Raw genomic sequence first — 18500 nt, 5'->3', positions numbered from 1 at the left:
CTACACTCTCGGAGTGTTGGCGTTAGGAAGGGCATCCAGCTGCAGAAACTCTGCCAGATCAGATTGGAGCCTGGTGCAGCCTTCTGGCTTGCCAGTCCTCAGTCAAATCGTCCAACCCATGCCAGCATGGAAAGCAGATGTTAAACGATGATGATGATACAAGCAGTGTCATTCATTTCCAAAATTCTGCTGCTGGTGATAACATCAGTGCACATATGTTTATATAACGCACACAGATCTTTCAGTTTCTGTCTTTGAAATTTACTTAAAAGGCTTTGGTCAGCCAGGAGTATAGTAGCAGACTCTAGCCAAGGTATCACATAGTGGAGCTGAACTTGAAACCATGCGATTGAGAAGCAATATTCTTAATGACACAGCCACATATGCACCTATGATGAAGATGATAATTTAGTCTGAGAGCTAGGTGAATCCTCTTACCTGGATTTTCAAGTTTGTAATAAGATTCTGGTTCAACATGCTTATCATGGCTGTATTCCAAGGTAAGACGTTCTGTTAATATCTGAAACACGCAAAGACAAAACCCATTAATCTGTTTGCATAAATGGTAATTGTTGTAAACAGGTGCAGGCAAACGTCTTCCATCATAGACCCCTTGATGGAATTGTTGATATCTTATTGACCCCCACCACTTCCATAATTAAAAAAAAATAATAATAATAATTTGAATTTTAAATGCATGGTAACCAAACCCAAAAGAGAGATTGATGTGCCAGAGGGATTGTATGTAAGTACCACTATTATATAAATAATTTGTGGACACCTTGGATAGTGAGTGCATCTATAAAGGAGTGCTTAAAGTCCCTGGATTTAAGGATACTGAGAAAGGCCTGGTTGGAGGCCCAACATTCCGAGTTCTTATACAAGGCTTAGAAAAACTGAAGGAATGCTGCAGTACAGGTGTGAATCTAAGAGGGGAATATGTTGGATAAAACCATAATTAATTAATCCTTCTGTATTTTCTTTTACTCAAAGCCAGAAACTTTTCAGTATCCCTTCATGAATATGCACAGATGCCTCTGCATATATATATATATAAATATATATATATATATATATACATACATACGTGGATGCTGACAATGTAATAGTTTGTTGTATACATTCAAAGAAATTTGAAATAAATCTCTTGTAAAACAGGAGAGGGTTGGCGACAGAAGGAGCATTATTTTGAAGTCCACTTTTCCACACATGCGAGTGTCAGAATTCTTGTTGTGTCACCCCCTAACCTGTTTCCAAGCAAGATTTATATTTCCCCATGGCAAGACATATCTTCAGAGAAGACTGGAAATGAATAACACAGGTGATGTTTACCTACAATCCTCATATAATATTTATTAGCAAAAAGGCGATGAGCTGGCAGAATCATTAGCATGCCGGGCAAAATACCTAACAACATTTCTTCCATCTGCATGTTCTGAGTTCAAATGCTGCCAAGGTCAGCTTTGCTGTTCCTTGTTTTGGAGTCAATAAGCTAAGTACCAGTTGAGCACTGGGGTCTATTTAATTGACTTAACCTTCTACCCTGAAACTGCTGGCCTTGTGCCAAAATTTGAAATCGATATTAGGACATGGAGACACAGACACACAAAACCCAAAGAACAAACCAAATAAAAATAATATTATAATGACTTACCTCAAACAAAACATTGTAAGTGGCTATTGTAATAGAGTGTATGTTGAGCATCAGTCTTTCTCCAATGAGAGAAAACAGGTTGTGTGGGTTCATTGCATCATACTTCCGCCTGAAACAGATAAGAAAATAATCAGGTTTTTGGAGGGTTAGGTCCAATGCAGTTAACTAATTTGTTTTATTCATCATTTTTTAACATCCATATTCCATGCTGGCATAGACTGGACAGTTTGAGAGCAACATGCTCTAGTATCTGCTCTGGCACGATTTCTACAGCCAACCATTTTATATACAAGGTGCTTTTTTTCATGCTACCAGTATTAGTCAAGTCACCATGCAGTTTGCAGGACAATGAACCCCCATGGCAGTGATTTATGCAAGGAAATGAATAGTTAAAGTATGAGAGAAGGGGCCAGAGAAAAACAGGTTTCATGCTGTAAAGTAGCCATAATGGTACACACATTGGAGAAGTGTGGATAAGGTTAGGGTACAATTAAGATGGAACAGTTTAACAAGATTGGACAAGTCCAAGGACTGCATCCACTGCATGTATTGGTAAGGTTTTTATAGATGAAGGCCCTTCCTGAAGCCTACATTTTTACAGCATGAACTGAGTGCAATATTTGTGCCACCAGCACCAATGAGATTGTGATACAAGGCTACGAACCATGAAAGGGCAGTTTTACACTAGCAGATGAGAGGCTAGTGAGTTTTGGAGAGTGTGGATAATGTGTATTTGCACATATGCCTTTGCATGCATACATGGATTTCAGTATTATAACTACTTGCACTGCACTTTCAAAAATGTTCAGAATAAATCCTTTACTTGAAAAACAGGTGATGGTTAGCAACCAGGGTAACATCATCATCACCATCATCATCGTCATTTAATATCAACTTTCCCATGCTTGCATGGATAGGACAGAATTAACTGGGGCAGATTTTCTATGGCTGGATACCCTTCCTGTTGCCAACCCTCACCTGTTTCCAAGCAAGATAATATTTCTCCATGATCAGAACATGTTTTCACAGAAGACTGGTGACACTTGCTTACAACCAACACATTATGACAGAACAAGGAGGCACAAAGAGAGAGTAAGAGGGAGAGAGAGAGAGAGAGAGAGAGAGAGAGAGAGAGAGAGAGAGAGAGAGAGAGAGAGAGAGAGAGAGAGAGAGAGAGAGAGAGAGAGAGAGAGAACTTCTTTCAGTTACCATCTATCTCCCAAATTCATTCGCAATACTTTAGTTAACCTGGGGCTATTGCAGAAGACACTCAAGTTACCGCACAGTGCAGGACTGAACTTTAAACCATGAGCTTAACTCCACAGCCTGTGTAAACATTACACAACATGAAACAAACACCGTTTGTATATTGTATTCTGAAAGTAGTCAAATAAAGTTTATGGAACACTTACTTGTGTGTACTGCGCATCAGGAAAAAACCCAAAAGCTTCAATGCTTGAATGCGAAGCGGCTCATTTGGTGATGCCAAAAGTTTGAATACAGTTCTGAAATTGTAAATAAATAGCAAAATTTTCAAAATAATCGCAACTAGATTGTTTCTACTACCTTGCTAAAAGCTATGATTGAAACTAGATTGCTTCTATTCAACTTAGTAGAAGCTATAGAGTCAGTACACAAAATTTTCAGTTGATCATCAAGCATCAGTTTATGGTACCACAAAATTTGACTCATCTATTCATAATTACATTAATCTGATGTTTCCTATATTGATGAAAGCACACGACATATAAAGCCAACATGAATGTCAAGTTACTTTTCAGCATCCTAATTTGTTGACCCTTTTGTTACAATACTTCAGTTGAAGTAATTGGAATATGCAGCATTTTTTTTAAATGTACTTGTCTACCAAATGATGAATTCTAAGACATGTCATTTATGATTTTTCCTGTCCACTTATCATACATGAATAGACTGGACAGAATTTGTGAGGCAGATTGCACATATTGATAGCCTCACTTGCTTCCAAGTAAGAAAATATTTTCCCATGACCTGATGTGTTCATGGAAGATTGCAAACAAAAGACTGATTATATAACGACACTTGTTTACGACAAAAGTGTGATGTCAACACACAGACATCAACACACACACACACACACATATATATATATATATTTATAGATCTATACCAAAATTTGGTAAAAATATTGTATCTGTTATCAACGTAGCAAAATTCTCACATGTGAGTTTTTGTATGTATATCAATTTAAATAAGAGCTAAAAGATGATCCATTGTAAAAATTTTATTATGACCTATGATCATTTCGCTGCAATATCCAGACCAACTCATGCATATTATAAAATATGGAATATTGTATCTCTTCAGGGTCAGATTAATTCATAGCAGACAGTAAAAACACAACATTCATAGTGATCCAAGAATTACATGTATATATAAACAAGTTGAAAAGACATGACATGTATTGAAACTGTATAGCATATATATATATATGCAATAGGCTTCTTTCAGTTTCCATCAGCCATATCCACTCACAAAGCTACAATTGGCCTGTAGCTGTAGTAGTAAACACTTACTTATGGTGCCACACAATGTAACTGAACCTGAAACCATGTGGTTGCGAAACAAACTTCTTACCACATAGCCAAGCCTGTGCTATTGGTTGAAAGTAGAGCAATTAGTATAGAAGATACATATTAGCCATTCAAAAGCACCCAAAGACTGTTAATTTCACTTAAACATTGCCCCAACTATAGCCTACTTACTGATACACTTCCATTGTAACCAGTTTGAGACAAAGCACTTCACTTCATTGAACCGAAACAGATGAAAGGTAAAGATGCAGTTATCATTTTGAGAAAAAAAACTTATTACCCTAAGTTTACTTTTAGAAAAATATTTCCAAGTATTTTTATTCTTACCTTATTCCATTTTTCTTGTCAAATGATGGAACCATTGATGAGGGATGCTGTGCCATCAGAGTGACTAAAAGCATTAAAACATCCATCAAATTGTCATCCTAAGTGAAAGAGAAAGAATTTCAGATTAAAAAATAATCCTGTTCCAATATATATAGGGTTTGTTCTACAGTGCATACTGCACTCAACTTAGCCAACAGACGACAGACATCACACTCACCAAAGTTCAGATGTTGCACTCAAAAAACCACACTCAGTAACAGTCACACTCAACAGGTCAAAGACATAACACTCAATAAAAGCTCCCATTAACACAAGACTTGAACCAATAAATGGATTAAGTTGGAGCTTATACAAATTTCTAAGGTGTTTAGACAAACGAAAGTACAATGATTACCATCATGATGCCATCAATCAGCTGCAGAGTTTACACTTGACTGTTCCCTGGCACTCATTTTCAGTGGAGAAGACTGGGTTAGAGTGAAATGAAGGGCCTTGCTCAAGGACATAATGTATCATGTTTTTGGTCTGTGTTGAGTGTAGCAAGAACTAAATCCATATCTTATCACTCATGAGCTACATACTTTAACAACTAGACCATGCACATTCATAATTACTCTACACAAACCTCTTATACACTGCAACAATGAAAAATGAAGCTACAATGGTGACAAGAGGTTTGTAGCTGGTACCTTCTACACTACACACACCATATGACAGAGTAATCAAAGGGTTTGTATTTTACGGTCACATGGTTAGGGTACTGTGACAAGCACAACGAAAGGTCAATCTTTGTGGCCTTATCTTGGACTTGTTTCAGTCCTTATGGCCAATCTGGACTAACAAAGACTAAAACCTGGGCTGACCAAAATGTTGTGGGGGAATTTCATAAACAGAAACTGTACCCCCAGTACTTACTCTATCAGCTCTTTTGTTGAACCACTAACTTATGGGGATGTAAACAAACACTGGTCATCAAGCAGTGAGGGGGGGATAAAAAAAATGTGCAAACAAAGATGTGCACATATATAGATACACACATATACATGTATACACACACACACACATACACACACATACATACATACAAGCACACACACACACATACCTATACACAACAGGGTCTGGGAAGTCTCTTATTTCCAGGACCAGCAGTATGATAAGCAACTAAATAACTGATATGTCAAGAATGCAACACGATAACCATGGTGATCTAAGTGTCTCACCATGTTCTAAGGGTAATTGTGGAGATCACCTTCCTATAGAAAACCTGACCATTGATGCTTGGGTTTCCCCCACACAATCTATCAAAACCCCAGTCTTAGCAGCCTTTTCAATGGCTGTTGTCATTCCTGAATTAATCTGTCATTTGACAGAATGTAGGGTGTCTAAAATCACTTTATCTCATCAAGTAAGTTTGATTGTGTTCAGCAGATGCAGGTGTAGCTATGTGGCTGAGAAGTTTACTGCCCAACCACATCGTTTTAGGTTTAATCCTGCTGTGAAGCACCTCGAGATTATGTCTTTTACTATAGTGCTGAGCTAACCAAAACCTTGTGAGTGGATATGGGAAACAAAGTGAAAGAAGCCCATCATGTACACATACATAGGCAAACATTGTGTGTTTGTGTCTCCTTGTTTTGACAGCCTGTGACAGTTGTAATGAGTGTCACTGCCATATAAAGTGTCATTCATTTCCAATATTCTGTCAAGACATGTCTGGCCATGGGAAAATATTATTTTCCCTTGAAACAGATAGGTATCTGGCCATAGAAACAGGAAAGGCATCTGGCCATAGAAACAGGAAAAGCATCTGGCAATAGAAACAGGAAAAGCATCTGGCCATAGAAAATTTGCATCAACAAACTGAGCTATGCAAGTACAGAAAAGTGGATATTAAAACAATGAAAATACTGGTCTAGCTGCATTTTCATGAAAACCTTTGGTTTTTAATAGGATTGGGACATGTACAAAGAGAATGCACTCCAGGAAGTTAAGAGTTGAACTCACCTCATGTAATGTGGTCAGATAATTTAAGATACTCTGGAGTTCATCTTCCAAAATTCCTTGACCCTTGCGGATTAGTTCTTTGACATAGAGAAGCATGAAAGACCTTAGTTTAATGATTTCATCTCTTGTTGGCCTTGGACCATCTGAAATTTCAAATATAAATCAGAAGTTTTGAAAATTTAATAAAATATCATTTATAAATATTGATTTTAGATTTAGGGAAGAAAGGTAAGGTATATCTCAGTGAATAGTGTTAATTCTGAATTAGCAACTAGTAGCAAACATACTCAGAGTATGATATGACATGTAATACATGTGACGAGGTGGAGACAGTGAGAGGGTTTTGTTAGTTGTGGATGTGAAGCAGCTGTGACAGCAAGAACAAGACTTGGCTGGGTGAAGCTCAGGGACTGTGGAGCATTATTATATGGGAAAAGGTTCTCCTTGAAGATGAAAGGAAAGATCTACACGAATTTTGTGAGAGCTGTAATGCTGTATGGGAGTGAGACATGGTGTTTGAGAGAGAGAGATGGATGGCAATTTTGAGAAGGACTGAGAGAGCAATGGTGAGAGAAATGTGTGACATGAGGCTGTTTGATAAGAGGAGGACTGAGGACTTGATGGGGATGCTGGGATTGGAGGAATCAGTGGATCGGCTGACAAGAACCAACGAAGTACGGTGGTATGGGTATGTGTTGAGGAGGGATGAAGAGTCTGTTCTGAAGAAGGTGCTAGAGTTTGAGGTGAATGGACAGTGAAAGCAAGGTAGACCGAGGAAAATGTGGAAGGGAAAGGTGGAGGAGGAGATTGGGAGGGTTGGCTTGAGAAGGGAGGATGCCCAAAACTGGGCAAGATGGTGAGATGGTGTGAGGGTGGTTGCTATGGCATTGAGGTAGATCTGGCCACCCCCATTAACAAGGACAAAACTCAGATTCAAAATGACAGATGATGATGAACAGCAAGAGTGCTGTTGCAGTGGCAACATGTGCCTGCACTGCTGAATTTTTCTGAAATTGCATCATCATCATCGCACATCTCCAATAACAATTATACCAAGTTGATCCTGCCAGTAGTCATATGTTCATAGACTTAATTTCATTATATGCCAAAAGTGTATATGAGAAATTTCACCTAATGTAAAGTAGTCGTGTAAAAACAAAAAAGACTATTTCTTACCAATGCCTCTTGGAGTGAGCCCACTTCTGTCATAGGGATTCACAACCCAGTAGTAATACTTCAATGTGTGCATTGTTTGTAGTACAGCACTCACACGCCGGATGCTGTTGTAAATCTGGGCGTCATTGATAAATTCTGTAGCAAGGTAGCTGTAGAGTTTGGTTTGTACCTGTGCAAGAAAAAGAAAACATAACTTCATTTGGAAACTAATCATGGATTAATGATTCTTTTCAAGTTTAACACAGGGTAAAGGGTAAAGAACCCCTTCAATCATAAATGACCATAGGACTGCACTAGAAAGTTATCCCCCGAGGCACAAGTCTGGGCAAAGTTGTTTATGGAAGACCAGCAGTCGCCCATGCATGCCATCCTCCCCTCTCCACACTACCAATGTTGCCCAAGAGAAAGGTAAAGGCTGATACAGTTTGGCACCAGTGACATCACAATCATTTCTGCAGATGAGTGAACGGAGCAACATGAAATAAAGTGTCTTGCTCAAGAACACACTACCACATAATTGTGAGCCCAACACTTTAACCACTGAGTCACATGCCGTCACAAATTTAACACAAGGTCATCAATGTTTGAGGGAGAGGGTGAGTTGATTATATTAACCCTAGCACTTGACTGGTACTATATGTTATTAACACTGAAAGGATGAAAAACAGTTGAAAAAAAATTCTCTGCAGAATTTGAACTCAAAGGGAAAAGAGCTGGAAGAAATGTCACTATATATTTTGTTTAATACACTAATGATTCTGCAGACTCACTGCCTTAGACCTAGATTTGTTTTCCATACACTGGAAGTTATGCCAGCATTCTAAAACATGAGTAGCCATGTGGATATCTTTTCAGTAAGAAACCTATTCTTCTCTGGCCCCCTTTTCTCAGACTTTTACCACTAATCTCCTAGCAAAAAACACCTATCTTAGGGGTAACCTTACTATTGCTGGTGTTACAAAGAGAAAAAAAGAAAAGAAAAGCACCCAGTATACTCTGTAAAGTGGTCAGTGTTAGGAAGGGTATCCAGCCATAGAAAACCATGCTAAAACAGACTGTGGTGTATGATGCAGTCCTTAGGTTCATTGGACCATGTCAAATTGTCCAATCCTTGCCAGCATGAAACATGAACACTCAATGAAGATGATAATATGATGATAATGACATAGAAACTGAAAAGATACCAAATCATTTCTTACCTCCACAGAAGCATATATCCAGAGACCTGGATTGAAAAGGATGTGATCAAAGAGGTGCTTCAACAAGGTTCCGCCAGCAGGCAACTTTACCAAGTACTGAGTTAGCTTCAAAAAGCTGTTTAAAACTTCTGGAGTTATGTGTTCTCTTGAAGACTGTAAAAAAAAATGGCATTTTGATAAAAAAAAAAAATCAAATTATTTTATTTTTACCGTCAGCCAACTCCATCATAATCTACCATCAACCATCTCTACCATTGACTCACTTCCCCTCACACTCTCACAAACTTACTTACCCACCCATATCACTTCTCTTCCAAAATCTGGCCAAAATATTCTACCTGTTTTTATCTTCAAACTGACCAAATCTGGCCTGTTACATTTACCCTAAAATATTATTCTAAAAATAAACAATCGTGTCATTGATATCTTAAAGGTACAAGATAATGTGTAACTAATTCGAATCAATGTAAACAAATAAGCATTACATTTGACAGATAAATCTGAAAGCTAAAGGCTTATTTATCTTCTTTTATCTTGAGGGTATTCCCTGACACATTTTTCACTGCCATCCTCCTTGTTTTCCAAGTGGATTGACCATGTATTTCCTCAACAGCAAGACACCTGCTTCCTCTCCACCTATCATATGTTATTCTCTCATCACCTTGCATAAAGACCACCACCCTCAGTTGAGGGGTTTTGTCTCATGTCTTGTAAGTTACTTGGTGACCTCACTAATGCTGAAATCATGTGCAAAACACCCAGTAAACCCTGTGAAGTGGTTGGCATTAGAAAGAGCATCCATAGAAAGCATGCCAAAGTAGACAGTAGAACCTGGCACAGTCATCTGGCTTCCCAGAGAAAAATGGTGACGATTATCATCACCATCATCATCGTTTAACGTTCGCTTTCCATGCTAGCATGGGTTGGACAATCTGACTGAGGACTGGTGAGCCAGATGGCTGCACCAGGCTCCAATCTGATTTGGCAGAGTTTCTACAGCTGGATGCCCTCCCTAACGCCAACCACTCCGAGAGTGTAGTGGGTGCTTTTATATGTACGTACATACATATATACACCTCCCATCATACATATCTCAAATGGAAAATAATTTGTTTAACATGCTAGCATACACTGGACAAGAACTGATTTTGAAGCAGGAAATTGGTAGTCTGCCCTTCATGTTGTCAACCCTTATCTGTGTCTGCAGCCTGTATGTGCAAGCAAGCATATATGTGCTTATATAATGTAATACCTTTTCTAGGAGGTAGCTGATGACAAGGAATCCTTTGCTCTGCAGTAGTTCTTCCTGGATTGATGAAGAGCTTTCAAGAAGGTCACACAACAGCCCCATTAGGTTAGCACTGGAAATAATGAGAAGAGAAAAAAAAACAACAGGTGAAGTGTTGAAAAAGAGAGAAAGAAATTATAGATGGACAAAGAGAGAGAGGGATAGAGAAAGATAGTGTGAGAGAGAGGAGAGATTTGTATGAAAACAGAAATATATATTTAGAAACTGATAAACGCAGATAATCTATTTATTCACACAGACAGAGGGAAGAGAGAGGGGAGATTGGTGACAGCTGGTATTCACAAATGGAGGAAAAGCAATCAATATCCAAGTAGAATTTATATTATGAGAAGTTTCTGTCTACCAAGCCCACCTGCAAAGTTTTGGTCAGCCCAAAGCTATAGTAGGCAACACTTATTAAAGGTATCACATGACGAGACCAAATCCAAAACCTTGTAATTGGGAAGCAAACTTTTTAATTACATCATCCAAACTTGTGTGTGTACCTACAACAGGCCTCCTTCAGTTTCAATGTATTAAATCACTCAAAAAGCTTTGGTCAGCCCAGGGATATGGTAGAAGACACTCACCCAAGGTGCCACAAAATGGGACTGAACTTGAAACCATGTGGTTGGGAAGCAAAACTTCTTAACCACACAGTCATGCTTGCCACCTACTAACACAAAAGAGTTTAACAGGGAAAATGGATGTCATCATCTATTTGGTAACCTTACCAGATGCTGTGGTCTATGGTTGATTTCTCATTTGGTGCTTTATTCACAGGGTAGTCTAACTGGCCGAACAAAGGAAAAAGGACCTGCAAAAAAATAAGGAATTGCAAGAAAATATTAGGGATAAGAATAACAATCTGCAGATCTCCTTATAACTCAATTCATCAAATGTGCTGTCTCCACCCTTATATAATCTATCATCTGTCTACCTACCCTTATATAATCTATGTTCTGGCCATTTACACTTATAGAACCTGTCCCTTGGATCTTTATCTTTATATATCTTTCTTTTCTCAGTCCACCCTTATATAATGTCATTTCTCCAGCTACCCTTATATATATGTTCTGTCTGTCTATCTTCATAAAAGCTGTGTTCAGGCTGATCATCTTTATATAATCTGTTTCAGTCTCTACCATTACAGAAACTGTCCCCTGGATGTCCACCCTGTCTTCTCTCCATCCACTCATATACACCCATATGTAATTTGTCTCCTGTATCTCCACTGTTAAAGAATCTGTCTTCACTCTATCCACCCATATTCAGGGTTCTCTGTCCACTATCCCAGGCTACAGTATATCAAATTTGAAAGTCCAATGAAACAAATGATAAAAATAATTTAAAATATTTAATTTCTTACCTCTATTCCTCCAAGGGAATGAAGTGTGCTCAATAAAGATCTGGTGATGATTGCCTTCACATCCTATGAAAAGAAAAGAAATATGCATTATAAAATACTGAAATCATTGTTTAGACAAGAAAATATAAATAAATTTATGTCAAATGATTTTAATAATGAAGTCATAGCTGTGAGGTGATGGTATTCACTTTGTTACATTCATTGTCACATGATCTCAAGTCTTATTTCCACTACATAGCACTATGGATGAGGGCATTTTAATGTGTGAGAGAGAGAGAGAGAGAGAGAGAGAGAGAGAGAGAGCGCATTCAAGTATCCTTGCTTTGATATCACATGATGGTTGTAAATTAACAAGTGCTATGGGTTGTCTCCAGTCATCTGTGGAAACATGAGGTTAGCAACAGAAAGGGCATCTGCCCAGAGAAAATCTGACTCAACAAATTCCATTTGTCTAGTGCAAGCATAGAAATGTGGACATTAGGATGATAATGATGATGATAATGAAGATGATGATCTTCCCAACCACATGATTTCTGATTCAGATCCACTACTCGGCATCTTGTTGAAGTAATTTCTACTATAGCCCAAGGCTAACCATACCCTTATGAGTAGATCTGGTGGATGGAAACTGAAAGAAGCCTATCATATGTTTGTATGTGTGTATAATTGTGTCTCCTTGTCTTGACATTTGATAGTTGTATAAGTGTCATAGAAGCAGTGTCATTCATTTCCACTATTTTGTGAAAACATGTCTGGTCATAGGGCTATATTAACTTGCTTAGAAAAAGGTAAAGATAGGTGACAGGAAGGGTAACTGACCATAGAAAACCAGCTCTTGTGTATTTTCTACTGACCCATGCAACCACAGAAAAGCACATTAACACCATGATGATGATGAGGAGGAGGAGAACAATGATGAATAGAAGGTTTAACAAAAATATTTTATGTTAAAATTCAAATTCACAATTGTAATTTAAATATTAACTCTTTAGTGGGGGCAGTTTTATATATCTGGGGCTGAAGCAGTCTCATAGGTTACCATATAAAGCAACAAACATGTTAAATATGTTTTTACTGTACTTTGGAAGAGTTATCACACCAATAAGAGAACATATACTGACTCCATTTCACTTCTGTTATCATCATTATCATTATCAGTCAACCAACCTTCATCATTAAAGTTTCAAAATTTAACATCCATTTTTCATATTGGCATGAATTTGATGGTTCAACAGGAATTGGCAAGTCAGAAGAGAGCACCAAGCTTACTGCCTGTTCTGGCATGGTTTCTATGGTTGGATGCCCTTCCTAACACCAGCCACTATACAGAGTGTACTGGGTGCTTTTCACATGGTACCAATGTTAGTGAGATAGGGATATGGATTGTTTTTACTGAATCAATTAACTAATTGATTGGTCGCTTAACCCTTTAACATTTAAACCAGCCATATCTAGCTAAAATATTCTACCTGCTTTATATTCAAACTGGCCAAATCTGGCCCCTCACACCTACTCTACAATGTCATTCTAAAATTAAACTACTATATCATAAAACACCTGAAGCTACAAGATAATTCATGATTAAATCAAAACAATGTTAATAAATAACCATTAGATTTAGCAGAATAAGCTGAATACTAAAGGGTCAAGCCAATCAATTAACTAATTAATTGGTTGCTCAATCAATCAGCTATGTATGTCAGTATCCTTTTGTCATCATTTGCAACCTCATTAATGATATGCCCGTTATTCAGGTCCATCAGTTTTCATTAGCTAATTGGTTAAATTTTACTAGTTGAATAACAATAGAATGAATGAAATAGAACCAGTGCTTGTGTATTTATTATTGGCATAATGGCCCTCTCAAGATACAACAAAATCTGTTTCAATACAAAGGTCAAAAATCTCACAAACCAAATCGCAAAAATGGAATGTTAAATATGAAAAATTTAAAATTAAGAAGACATCTTACTTGTAGCATGAGAGCATGCGGAGAGTGGACAAAGTGTGAAGTATTGCCTTTTGGAGATGATTCTAAACAGAGTTGGCTATCACAGGCAACTGGATTGTACATGAACACGATGCAGGAGGTCAAACGGCCTTCATATAGTACCTGTAATAAACAAATGGAAGCTGGCCTCAGAGGGGGTTTGAACACAGAATGTGAAGCTTTGCAACAAATACACAAAGTATGCTGTCCAATAGAAATACTTGTTTCTAATTTAAGCACAAAGCAAATAGTTTTGAGGGGAGGGGTTTGTCAATAACATCAACATCAGTACTTGGGGCAGATGAAAGGTAATGCTGATATTGGTGGTATTTGAACGTTGGAAATAAAGAGCTGCAACAAAAACCATTGAGCATTTTTTCTGAAATGCTAACAATTCTGCCGGCTCACTGTCTTGATAAATGATAATAATAATAATAGTAATAATAATAACGATGGTCTCTTCCATCAAAGACAACATATGAGTGTTCAGCTTTAGTCAAATGACCTGCATAAATGATTGCTTTATAGTGATCAAATGTATGTGTTGTACATCAGCTCACTCTCTCTGTCAAATCAACATTGCCTGAACAGGTACACAGTGTACCACAAATCAGGTGTCAAAGTGATTGCAGAAGTGTTTTCCTCAAGAACACAAAAACACCAACCGGTCTAGGAATTGAAACCATGATCATGTGATCATAAGTACAACAACTTAACCACTAGACCATGTATCCTAATAATAATAATAATAATAATAATAATAATCCTTTCAACAGTAGACACAAGGCCTGAAATTTGAGGGAAAAGGGTTAGTTGATTACATAAACCCCAGGGCTTCACTGATACTTAATGCATTGACCCTGAAAAGATTAAAGGCAAAGTGGACCTAAATGAAATTTGAACTCAGAACATTAAGACAACATAATGCTGTTAAGTATTTTTCCCGGCATGCTAACAATTCTGCCAGCTCACTGCCTTCATAATAATAATAATAATCCTTTCTACTAAAGGCACAAGACCTGAAGTTACGGGGGGAAGGGTAAGTTGATTTCATTGACCCCAGTGTTTGACTGGTACTTATTTAATCAACCTCCAAAAGGATGAAAAGCAAAGTCAACCTCAGCAGCATTTGAACTCAGGCAGTAAAGACAGGCATAATGCCACTGAGCATGTTGTCCAAAATGCTAATGAAGTTTGCCAGCTCACATTAATATATTATGATATATTATTATTATTAATAATAATAATAATAATAATAATAATAATAATAATAATAATAATAATAGTAGTAACACTGCTTGGAACCGCTCGAATACTCTGGAAGGTGCTTGAAAAATAAGAGGTGTTACCTTAGTTCACTGGTAGTGAACAGCTGACACCATAGTACATCTCCAGCGTTAGATGTGCAAAGTCAACAACAAGAATAACAACAACAACAACAACAACAATAATAATAAGAGGGAGCATCATAGCCATGTGTTGAGTGGAATTATGTATAAAAGATGGGCTGCAGCAAATATTCTGCCCAATACCACAGATTTGCTTGTCAGTTGTTTGACCTTAACCAGTTAAGTATGTCCCTTAGTGGCTGATGGTATGTGTATCTCTGATCACGAGCAGAAAATAGTTGGGGAGCATCATAACCATGTGTTGAGAGGAATTTATTGGGGTTTGGATAATTAATCCCTGGAAACATGGGTGTTTCACTCAACATCCTTAAACAACCCTTATTCAGGGACCTTTTGAGTGGGATGGGCTGCTTGACCTGGAGAAAATACTAATTGGGCCTTACCTGCAAGGTCATGCACTGTTTATCTTGATATGGTTGCATGTGCCTGGTGTACTCTTATTAGACGGGTAGTCATGATAGGTATACTGGGCTTTGTATATTTTACCCCAGTGTCACTTTGATGATATGCGCTGCTCTCTCACACAGTAATAATAATAATAATAATAATAATAATAATAATAATACTTACTCGTCGTGTATTTTCTGAGAGGATTGTTGAATTTTCATTGTCAAAGCGGAACTGGCTCTGAAAAAAATGGAGCAAAATTGAGAATAAATGCCTAATATTTATATAGACATATTTTTAATGATCTCTTAAATAGGTCAAGGAACACACATTCTTTGAGCTCTCACCCCATGCCTCCCAGAACAAACTGCAAGTTTATTGCTTGTTGTACCAGCATTGGGTGGAGACTGCAATACATTTTCAAATGGATCCCCCTCTAGCAAATATCCAAACATACACCTTGTTAGTGTGCATGGAAAGCAATGCAGTTAGGTTCTTCTTTCAATCCTTTTCCATGCCTACTTTCACTTATGGTCATGAATGTTAGGTAATGGCCAAAAAAAGAGGCTGATATGGGGGCTTCTTCCAAATGATCTCTGAAGTTATGTTATTCAACAAGGAGCAAGCTTAGAGACTCAAAGAGTCTCTCCAATCTGAACTACTAATTCTCTGCATTGAGAGGTCACAGCTCCAGTTCTATGGACATGTGATTAGAATGTTACAGGAAAAGATTGGCTTTCGTGCCGGTGGCACGTAAAAGCACCCACTACACTCTCTGAGTGGTTGGCGTTAGGAAGGACATCCAGCTGTAGAAACTCTGCCAAATCAGATTGGAGCCTGGTGTAGCCATCCGGTTTCACCAGTCCTCAGTCAAATCGTCCAACCCATGCTAGCATGGAAAGCAGACGTTAAACGACGATGATGATGATGATGATTGCAAGACAAATTCAACAGGCAGAATACCTAAGTATAGACCACCAAGAATGAGATAATTGGATAATATCTGTGGTCCCAGTTGGTCACACTTGGAAACCCAGCCGGAAAGTGTAATGATAGTAGCTTCTGATAGGATCCTCTGGAGGAGGTATCTGAGGACTTGATCACGACAACCAGGAATAATAGGCAGAAAAGGTGTGAGGGAGGGGTGTATGTAGGCATGTATGTATATATGTGTGTGCATATATGTGTGTGTCTCCTTGTCTACACATCATGTAGTAGTTACAAATGAGTGTCCCTGTTAAACAAACAGTTTCCAATACATTGTGAAAACATGTCTAAACATGGGGAAATATTACCTTGCTTAGAAAAAGGTGAGGATTTGCAACAGGAAAGACATCTAGCAATGGTCCAAATCTGCCTCAAATTTCATTTAATTAATGCAAACATGACAGAGTGGACTTTATTGACAATGATGATGATGACATAAAAAGTACTGACCAAGAGGCTGTGCAATGACACAAAACCTAAGACCTCCATGCTAACAGAGCAAAAAGTATCCACTCAACTATACCTGTGCTTTGCTGATTACCAAATTTTATGTATGCATACCTTATATCCAGGTCCTAAGCTGTAAATAGCTGCTACTTGATTAGCTGTGAGGTATTCGTTGAAAAGGTACACTGCAGACATCTGTCCGCAAAACATAGTATCTGGGTCTCCATCAGAACTCGCTCCAAGAAAGCATTTGTCAAATGGCTGGAAAGAGAATATATTTGTAATGTCTTGAAAAGAGCATTAATGACATCAACTTTACTGATCACAAGAGCATGACAATTCTACCCGACTCAGGAATAAAAAAAAAAAAAAGATAAATAGAGCAGAAACTATGAAATAGATAATGGTTTACAATTTTAGTACGAGACTAGGAATTTTGAAGGGTGAGGAAAAGTCAATTACACTGTCCCCACCTCCCCCATATTTGACTGTTTTTCAACCTGTTGGATCAATAAAATAAAGTACCAAAGCTGACCTCAGCAGGATTTGAACTCTGAACATAAAGAACCAAAAGAAATGCTGCTAAGCATTTTGCCCAATACACTAACAACTCTGCCAGCTTGCCACCTTCAGGAAGATATAAAATAGCTGGTTCAGATTTTGGTACAAGGCCTGCTATTTGAGGGGAGGAGCAAGTCAAATACATCAACCTCAGAGGAATGGAAAGCAAAGCTGATCTTAGCAAAACTTGAACTTGGAATATAAGGAGTTGGAAGAAATATCATTAAGCATTTGTCCAATGCTCTTACTGTCTTATAAAACAATGCTGTTATCAATGTTGTTGTTATTATCATCATTTTATGCTAGTATAAATTGCACAGTTTGACAGGATTGTGGAGATGGTGTCAGGATGTACACCCAGAGTGTACTAGGCCTTTTTCTTTTTTTCTTTTTCATGGTAGCTGTACACATTAGGACATCAAGTAACTTGCAGGACAAAACCTCTTGACAGAATAGAGATGATAGAGGGAAAAGAATACGTCTTGCAGTAGAAGAAATACATGGCTTTCCCAGCAGGAAAGGGAGAATATGGATAAGAGAGAATACGGACGAAGTTGGAGGCTATGTTGAGATTCAATGTTTGCTTTAACATGATTTCTCTGGCTGGATGCCCCTTCCTAATGCCAACCATTTTACAGTGTGTACTGGAGGGATTTCTTTTTTGTGCTACTAGCAATAGTGACGCTGCTATGCTGTGCGCACGACTACAAACCTGAAAGTGGTGCCTTTATGCTCAGAGATGAGGGGTTAAGTTTGCCACAAGGGGCCTGAGAATAACAGGTTTCGTGTAGTACAGAAGCTAAGTATATAACTACTCATATTTTAGAAGAGTGGGTGGGAGTGACTGGATGGGGTGGGGGAAAAATGAAATTAGAGATCATGAGGTTTCAGGGTGAACCCTCAAGATACAAGATAAATAAGAGTGGGAGAAGATAAGGGGTAAATGTATGAGAGAAGGGAACAAGAGCTGTGGTTAGCCTACCTGACTACCCACATTTAGAAGAGAGGGTCGGGGTGCAGGTGGAATTGGAAAGAGATAAAATCAGGGGTGATGAGGTGTCAGGGTGTGGGCGTTCACGGTATGAGGTGGCCAGAAGGGACAGATGAACCAAAAGTGTGGATGGGT

The 18500-nt window shown here is 38.1% G+C and overlaps 1 protein-coding gene across 4 annotated transcripts in view; it reads right to left on the bottom strand.

Moving 5' to 3' along the window:
* LOC106873692 (neurobeachin) overlaps positions 1–18500 on the bottom strand; it is a 436667-nt gene that overhangs the window by 367761 nt on the left and 50406 nt on the right. For all 4 annotated transcript variants that reach the window (XM_052973555.1, XM_052973556.1, XM_052973557.1 and 1 more), the window contains exons 9-21: positions 16928–17074; positions 15563–15619; positions 13566–13706; positions 11594–11656; positions 10959–11041; positions 10189–10297; positions 8937–9089; positions 7738–7906; positions 6562–6704; positions 4555–4652; positions 3067–3159; positions 1655–1763; positions 439–520 (exon numbers count right to left, since the gene is read on the bottom strand). In XM_052973555.1, coding sequence (XP_052829515.1) covers positions 439–520; positions 1655–1763; positions 3067–3159; positions 4555–4652; positions 6562–6704; positions 7738–7906; positions 8937–9089; positions 10189–10297; positions 10959–11041; positions 11594–11656; positions 13566–13706; positions 15563–15619; positions 16928–17074 — 1447 coding nt within the window. The remainder of the gene's footprint in view (positions 1–438; positions 521–1654; positions 1764–3066; positions 3160–4554; positions 4653–6561; positions 6705–7737; positions 7907–8936; positions 9090–10188; positions 10298–10958; positions 11042–11593; positions 11657–13565; positions 13707–15562; positions 15620–16927; positions 17075–18500) is intronic.

Source organism: Octopus bimaculoides, chromosome 16 (genome assembly GCF_001194135.2).
Source record: "Octopus bimaculoides isolate UCB-OBI-ISO-001 chromosome 16, ASM119413v2, whole genome shotgun sequence".
Lineage (NCBI taxonomy): Eukaryota > Metazoa > Mollusca > Cephalopoda > Octopoda > Octopodidae > Octopus > Octopus bimaculoides.
This window is presented reverse-complemented; position numbering and strand designations above follow the sequence as displayed.